Source organism: Cyprinus carpio, chromosome A19, assembly GCF_018340385.1.
Source record: "Cyprinus carpio isolate SPL01 chromosome A19, ASM1834038v1, whole genome shotgun sequence".
NCBI classification, from domain to species: Eukaryota; Metazoa; Chordata; class Actinopteri; order Cypriniformes; family Cyprinidae; genus Cyprinus; species Cyprinus carpio.
In genome coordinates, this window is record NC_056590.1 from 15,705,313 (window position 1) to 15,714,180 (window position 8,868).

The 8,868-nt window shown below is 39.7% G+C and overlaps 1 protein-coding gene across 2 annotated transcripts; it reads right to left on the reverse strand.

Annotated features, from left to right (window-relative positions):
* LOC109057392 (zinc finger and BTB domain-containing protein 6-like) lies at positions 1 to 5,830 on the reverse strand. 2 transcript variants are annotated; one of them, XM_019074630.2, is made up of 4 exons: positions 5,703 to 5,830; positions 4,551 to 4,773; positions 3,746 to 4,015; positions 1 to 2,946 (listed from the first exon to the last, which is right to left on the reverse strand). In XM_019074630.2, exons 2-4 carry the CDS (start codon positions 4,758 to 4,760, stop codon positions 1,936 to 1,938), a joined length of 1,491 nt encoding a protein of 496 aa, XP_018930175.1. In that variant the 5' UTR covers positions 4,761 to 4,773; positions 5,703 to 5,830; the 3' UTR covers positions 1 to 1,935. The 2 variants fall into 2 exon arrangements, with proteins under 2 accessions (XP_018930175.1, XP_018930173.1); XM_019074628.2 differs by lacking the exon at positions 5,703 to 5,830 and adding an exon at positions 4,969 to 5,694.
* Positions 5,831 to 8,868: the final 3,038 nt, after the last annotated feature.

The following is an 8,868-nucleotide window of genomic DNA, read 5'->3' on the forward strand; positions in this document are numbered from 1 at the left end:
GAGAGTTTTTAGTTAGGATGTCTGGATGAGGTGGGTACAAAGACAGAAGTGGCCAGAAGGTAGCTGTCCCAGGATTTCCCGGGTGTGTGGAACATGCTTTGATGATATGGGAGCAGATCTAGACTGCCAAGATGATCAAGAAATACCTCCAAGTATTCTGGATAGACTTGGCAAATGCCTGTGGGTCAGGTTCACACCAGCATGTTGGCTTTTCACCAGAGCTGCTTAATGTACTACTTTAGAATTTATTAGGACCTATGTCTTCAACCCTACTCCTGGGGCCTGTTTCAATAAGGAGGTTCAACCAACTCTGAGTTGACTTAACCTGAGATGGGAAACTCTGAGCTCCGAAATTATGATTCACCGTGGCAACAACATCTGACAAAAAGATGTCCGCAACTCTGCAAATATACCTCCTAGTTAATACTTAGCTTTAATTCTTAATTACTGCTATAATGTCCAAGGTAAAAACTGGCAAAATGTTAAATTATTGAACTAGTATTAACAACGGCGACTCCCCACAACCACACTCAACGCACAAGGTTGGGCAGAGAGGTGAAGATCTTAAATGCCTTTTTTTAAAAACAAAAAGATTAATCATTACTGCATTGATGCCCAATGGCTCTCTTTCTCTCTCCTCTCCACCTTTAGCTGGTGAGCGTACTGACGCCATTGTCCTGTGGCTGCCGTTGCATCATCCAAGTGGATGCTGCACACTGGTGGTGGTTGAGGAGAGAAAAATAATCTTGTTTCCATTTGCATTAAGCTTATTTTTCATGTTTTAAGTAATGCACTTAATTTACATTCCACAATAATCAGTAAGAAAAGCATTTTTGCAGCATGAATAAATGAATGAGGTATTTAAACATAATGGGGCAGGAGACCGAAAGAAACTCTGGGTTTAACGAAGAAAACCTGCTCCCGACTAGGTTAAGTTCACAGAGTAAGTTACCAAGGTATAAGTTACCTCTCTTTCAGAAACGGGCTTGACTTACCCTGCTTTCTCGGGTTTGACATACCTCCTTTTCTGAAACGGAAAACCCAGAGTTTCTCTCATTTCAGGATTAACATACTATGACACCTTATCAAAGTCCAAGTAATGTGTCTTGGTGGTTTGGTACAGAGGAGAACTGTCAGCATATGCTGACTGGTTGCAAGATCACCTTGGTGTGGGGATGCTGTAGATGGTGACTTAATCAGGTTATGCGTTGACAGACATCCTAAAGGCAAATATAAAGTAAAACAAAAGCCCCCCTGCCCCAGGCAGTTCATAGAATCTGTGAAAATGGGAAGGATATAAATGAGAAAAGCAAGAATAAGGTAGTATGGGGAGAAAATGATTGTGTTTTGGAAGAAAGGTCATTGAACTGTAAAGGAAGAATATCTGTATGTGAAGGTAAGAGACAATAAAAAGGATCCTGTGTCCACCTGTGGGGGTAGGTGATGTTCCTGACCATTGTCCCACCACCAAAAGATGTCCTGGAATTATAGGGACAAAATATCTATGAAAGATCGCAGCTGGACCGAAGGCACTGACGGAGACGCAGCATGCAGCAATGCCCAGCAACTACCTGTATGTGTAATAGTGGAGTCACTATTGTTTGGACCTCATTGATTTTTATTGTATGGACAATTACAGTTAAATATATTATTTTATGATTCACAGAAGAAAGTCAGTCGAGAAGGTCACAGGTTTGAAATGACAGGGTGAATAAATCATGACAGAATTTTCATTTTTGGGCAAACTATTCATAAATAACTGAATAAAAGGTCATTCATTCTTTCCAGGCTATAGAGCTCAAATGCATAGTTATTACATATCGATTTCGAAGACATTTCTACAGCTGCGCAAAATAAAAATATAAAAGAGTATTAAGAAAATAAATAAAGGGTAAATTTTCATTATAACACACACTTTACCTAATTAAATATGATCTAAAACCCTAGGCCATTATTTCGCTGCATCTCCATGTGGTTTTGGGGCATGGTCTTTCCGTGTTGCTCCATCAGGTGACGGCGTAGAGCAGACTTGTGGGCAAAGCTGACGTGGCAGTACGCACACACATACGGCCGCTCCCCACTGTGCACATTCATGTGGTCGCACAGTGTTGACTTCTGAGTGAAGGTCTTGTGGCACAGGGGGCAACAGTGGAGCTTGGAAACTCCACGGTGGACGATCATGTGGCGGTTGAGGATATTAAAGTGGCTGAAGTGCTTCCCGCAGCATGGACACATGTACAGCCGATGTGACACCAGGAAATGCATGGCTAAGTCCTGCATTGAGCAAAGCGCTAGTCCGCACTGCTCACACACCACTGGTCCCGTTACACAGGACGTGGATCCCACCACCGCCACGGACTCGTCAGCAGCTCCATGCTCATTTGTATGTGTTTCAACTCTCATTCCCTCTTCCCCGCTGGAAGATTCCACACTGAAGTGTGCAGGACCTCCATCAGAGCCGATCTCTTCTCCTTGTCCCTCTCCAGCTCCGTACTCAACTAAGACAGAACCATCTGTGAGATGCTGACTGGACTTGAAATCGGCCTGAAATCCCGCTCCAAAATTACCTATGGTCTCATCTGGCATTGGAAGGCGCTCCTGATAATCCTGATAGTTACCCAAGAGCTTGCGGTCTTTGAATATGTATCGCTTCCTGTGTTTAAAGCCTCTTCCTCTGCCTCCCCTGTGCTCTCCGTGCCGTCTTCTCCACACACGGCCTGCCCCTCTGAGGCCGTTGCCTTTGGCTTGTCCCTCCGTACTGGGCTCCTCTATACCTGCGTCCAGCGGTTCGTGGTCGTCTAACACAACAACAGCTTCTCTGTCTTCCTCTTCAGCACCAGAGGTCTTCTCGAGGTCTTGATGTTCATCGTTGATCTGCACCTGAATGATGTCACTCTCAGGCCCGTCCTCTCCCTCGAATTGTCCAGATGCATCTGATCCTCTTACCTGTTATGATAAAAACATAAATTGGTAAACTACAACTGAGCAAACTACTGTACAACAATAAGAGCTGATCTGATCCTCTGGGGTGTTCAAACTGGTAGAGATATACAAAAACATAGAAATCAGAAGTCGATTTGATGCATGACTGCTGGCAATGAGTCTTTACATAAAATGCTAATAATCTGCGGTGCAAAATGGAAACTACCCATTAGGGTTGGATGATATATTGAATATTCATGATTCGCAATGATTTTAATGGTCGTATTGTGAATATTGCAATGATTCTATTGAAGTGTTCTATTGAAAAGTTTCCAAAAGAACATTATACAAATTTTCAGATTCTTCATTGTCTCAAAACTTGAAAGTTTGCAATCGATATGAGCCATTTTAACAGCATCTCTTTTTAAATGTCAAAGCAAACACCAAGAGTTTGATGAGAATTCAGTGATCAAGAATTCAATGGTTACTCAAAAATGTTTACAGAAAACATTGCACTGCCTTTTTCTGGGATGTAATCGTGGATAACGTATCATATTCGAGAAACCATCAGCAAGTATGACTAATACAACCACCAATATATACATTTTGCGAACTCCATCAATAGGGCTACAATTGTGAATGGTCCTTCTCTATGTTCCTCCCAGATTAAGACGTTAAGATGTTTGATATAATCTATTATCATTGTCTCTTTGAGCATTATTAGCATCTGAAGCAAACCACCAAATGTTGGAGAGTTTGGCATCAGCAGCCTGCGGTGATGCGGTATAAGATCCCAAATAGAGCCCATTGAATGAGTACTTACACTGACAATCACCGGCATAGACGGATATTCTTCCGTCTTCACAGTCTGAATAGCCTTGTTTGAGGTTGAGACATTCACAACTGTGCTGCCACTCTGGGGCTGCATGTACTGGCTCAGGGCTCCTCTGCATTTCTCCACCACATGCTCCATCTGCAGGTAGCTGGCTGCAGTCAGGTAGTTCACGATCTCTTTGGCACTGAACTGCAGCATTCCTGTGTAACAGGACTGGAGGAGTTCACATACCACTGCTGAGCTGTGCAACATCGACACCTGGTGAATATAGAAAGCATTTGTTGACAGAAACAAAACAACCCCATAATGTTAAAAAAATAAAACGTTCTGCAAGTAATTTCCTGCTTGCAAATGTAAACAACAAAGGTGCATGAGCACTAAGAATGATAACTATAATGTTAACTATATCTGCGTCCACAGAGAAACAATCTGTACATTATTATGCCGTCTGCCACTTTATATGCTCAAGCTCTTTAAAGTTGGATGGAAATTAACTGGCTGTTAATGTTTTATTGTTAATCAGCTAGGAGAAAAATCTGAAAGTGATTGCAACAATACATTTCTCTGTGTTGTTATCATTACAGCTGTTGTGTGCACTTCCATATTCTCACAGAATGGTAGATTAATGGTAGATAAATCTGAAATTGATGACACAAAAATGTATGTGCCACAAAGACTGTAATTTCTTCAAGCTGTCCACATCAGATTTTACTTCACATAAAAAATGAGATGGAACAAAGCCAAACTGATCATACAGAAGATTTCACAAGAACCTGGCAACAAATGGCTTCACCTGTAGCTCTGATGAGGGGTTCATGAGAAACTGGTCCCTGAGAAACACAGAGCAAGCAGCCAGCACGACCTTATGACCCCTGAACATGCGCCTGCCCCCCGCCACGATGGTGACATCACAGAAGTGCTGCTGCGTCCGCAGGAAGTTCATGTTACTCAGTGCAGTGTCTCCATGCGCAGGCAAACGGAAACTCACCACATCCACATCCATGCCTTTACAACAGCTGAAACAAAAGACAAAAGACAAAAAACAAAAACAAACAAAAGTTTACACACCCCTAGCTCTTATTGTAATGTGCTGCCTTCTTAAGCATCAATGACATCAATGTCTGCAGCTTTGGGCCTCAAAACCATTCAGTAACTGTTGGAAAGAGCTTGAATGTGCAGAAGATGCTGGAAAACCAAACAAAATGCAAGACCTGGAAGATTTTTATGAAGAACAGTGGGCTCCAAACGCATCTAAAGCCACTATCACAATAAAAACAGCTGTGGAACAGAAACAACACACAGTTTTAAGAATGATTAATTGCTTAGTTATAAATGTATAGAGTTATTATTTTGTCTTGTGGATATATAACATCTTTTATGTAAAATACATTGTTCAGGGCAGCACAAAACAAACAACATCAACAACAACAAAAAAGATCCATCTCTTATTATTTTTGTTTTAATTCTGAAATGTGTGTGTAAACGTATGACTATATGTTCATATTTGGAATAAAGCAGCAGGACAATTATCCACTGAATGAATTATTTGTAGTCAGTGTTATTGTTTATATCAGTGTTGAGCTCAAGTAGCTGGCACTGTAGCATCTTTTGTTTCAGACTGACTGTTTAACACACTGCCCTCAGTACAATACAAGCACATCACTGATCTGATCTTGAGAGGTTTAGTGAGGAGAAATCAATAATCCTCAAAAATAGCGTAACTTATATCAGATTTATGATGTGTAGAGATCAATGCAGCTCATCACATCACGGCACGAGCGCAGACACCGAACTAAAACACTCGCGCTGATCTCGAGCACAGAAGTCTGCTGTCTTTATGTGTCTGATTTCGGTCATCACTAACATACGCTTTCTGTTGTGCTCCGTGTGTTTCAAAACAATTACAGCTAAGATCCGCAGAATGAAATCAAGTAAGAAAACTTACCAGGAAATATTGAATACGAAAGATGATTTTCAGAATAAAAGCCCCATCTGGATAACAATAAGCCAGCGGCTCTACACATGGGTTTCGGGACCCCCGGGGTCGGTGGAAGGGGGGTCGTGGGAAATATTTAATTTTGAACGAGTGTATCATAACACCTGCCTAATGTCCCCACCTACCGGCTACATGTTATGAAGTTTATTAAATGAAAGAGTCACTGGTTGACATGGCAACAGCAACGGCAGAGAATCGTTCTTCATATCACATCGAGGCAGAACCATGTTTTAAATTTTTCCAAATTGAAACGGATATATATTTTGAGTCTCTTAAATTTGTAAAAAAAAAAAAACGGCAGAGAATCGATGTCAGTAATTGATATATACTCAAAACATTTCAATTGAAAATATAAATTCCTTTTATTTATTTTGAAATAAAAAAAAATGAAGTCTGTTTTTTATTTTTTTTATTAAAAAATAAAGTCTGTAAGTCTATTTTATATATAATTTTTTTTAATTTGAATTACTGTGATGTTTGTATGATTGTTAATTGAACTCTAATAATACATATATATATATATATATATATATATATATATATATATATATATATATATATATATATATATATATAAAAAATCACATCGAGGCAGAGGCGGAGCTACATCGGTGTGATAGAGACGCTCACATCCGCCCAGTAACTTTTAACGTAAGAGCATAACGGCCCCGATATACTCACAACGAAGTTCCTTTTCGTTCTTTTTGTGCCTCAAGCTAATTACACAGCTAGTTAACACATATGTCAAAATAAAATATCGATTTGAGATTGATTTTTAATATCGAAAGATAGTTAAATCTTTACTTTATGTTGTGCAAAGAAAAAACTTTGGCTTAGCAACAAGATGAACACTTAAATAATATTACTTCATCTTCTTGCTGAAGCATTCTGAGGTAAGTTTCTCAACTGATGTACTGATTGGAATCAGGTATACCTGGAGGTGAGGACAGTGAAGTCTCTTAACTTGGACGATTTAGTTGAAATGTTATACTTATCAGAATAACTGAATTGACTGTGAATGTTAGAATTATATTGAATAGGTCCTAAATGAAAGCATTCGCCAGAAGGTGGCTGTTAGGATCAATGATGAATACTACCGACTAGTGTTAGATACTGTAGCTTATATAAAAAGGCAAAGGGAGAAATAAACATTAGCTTTACGGGAATCTTACTTTATGCACCTACATTTATGTGTAAAGTAAAAGGGATAGATTATAGTTTGATTGTGTATAATAGATTTGACCCTCTTTTGAGGCAGGGCTCCAGCCCATTTAAAATGCTCGACACACCCCTGCATTGGTCAGATAAAAGTAGAGGCATGCCCTTTTAAAACAGTAACATTATTATTGTTTTTTATTTTCCCCATGTGATGTTATACACATTCTTACAGTTAAGAGAATGAGTGTACAGAAGAATATCAAAGCACAAAACAAAAGAACTAGATAAAAATTATTGTCAAGATCCAGTCATTTCTGAGGACATTTTTTTTGGGGGGGGGGGGGGGGGGGGGGCTACCTGACCACTGTGTCGCTCGTATTGTTTGACCAAATGCTTTTTTGTGTGTTTTCAGTTGCCATGTGCTGGCAATGTAATATTAATCCACAGCAAGAAAATTACAGTTGGGACAAAATCTTTTTAATACGGCTTTGTTGAATTAGCAACATACAGACACAACATAAAGTTGCACCACAACAAAAATGACACTTGTTTTCTTACTTTCCTAATCACGCCACAGTACTAATTCATGAACATATTTTGTTTTGTTTATATTAACATGTTTATCACTCTTACAAGCCATAGATATGCTAGACCTCCGCCTGGCATCCATTATTGTCTTATCACTTGTAGTAAAAATATTTTTAACCTGTAAAGAAACACAGAAAACGGTAGTATTTGTGCTTTTATGTGTCAGTTCCACCAAAAATGGAAATTCTGTCATCTTTACAAATGAAGATATTCTGAAGAACGTTGAGTTCTACGAACAGGAAGGAATGGTTACAGTTAGATTTCCACTTGAGCCAAACCGTGGCCGAACTGTCCAAGCACACTATTTGAGTGAAGTAAAAGGAAATCTGTTCATCTTCCATGACATGGTCGCTATCTGTCTCATACTGCATGTAATCACTTGCAGTACCAAGGCAATGACTGACACATTTGTATTACCAGCTCTGTTGTCAGCCCCACAGTGGAAAATGAAACCAGATCCATACTGGCTGGGCCAGATCAGCATGGAATGGAATGGTTAAGAAACAAGAATGGTTCGGCCCCACAGTGGAAAAGCGCTTATCACCTATTCAGACAAAATTTCTTATTTTGTGTTTCTCAGAAAAAAGTCAGAGGTTTGAAATGACATGAGGGTGAGTAAATAATAGGTTCATTATTGGGTGAACTGTTGCTATGAGTGAGTATAAATTCATTCAGTCTCTCCAGGCTCAAATGCTTTGGCAGTGTTCGGCTTGCACATTGACAATTCAGAATCATTTTGAAGCAACGATACAGTTATTACATACTGATTACCAAGATATACATTTTCACCTAATGTACACTTATAAATTGTGCACAATGAGCCAAGAAATGTGTATTAAAGATGCCATAGAATGCAAAAATCACTTTTATAAGGTGTTTGAACAATTGTGTGGCCGCAGTGTGTGAAAACAACCAACCTATAATGGTAAAAAGCCACCCACTCATTGTTTTATAATCCCAATAAATCATAAACAGTCTCTCCACACGAGCAGTTCCAGGTTTCTCACTACTATGAGAGTCATGCTCTCTGCCCTATTAGCATATACACAGCCCTGGGGGAGAAACAGCGGTCCGCCATTACTGTTTTCTTGCTGTAGCTGCTGGAGACACAATGTCAGCGCCAAAGAGCCATTAAAAGTGTTTTGTGTTGTGATGCACCAGCGAACACAGGAGTCTCCACAGACTGCTGAGGACACGGTGGTTAAATTTCATTTTTGAAGGAAATGTCCCAGAAAAAAAATGGAAAAGTCCTATATGTTTGTGCTAACATTTTACACCAGACTGCCTCACAAACGAGGGTCAGTTCAGCACTGGAGTTGTGCAAAGACTGCTTCTGAAAGAGGGATCGATACCAATGCTTCATGCACAA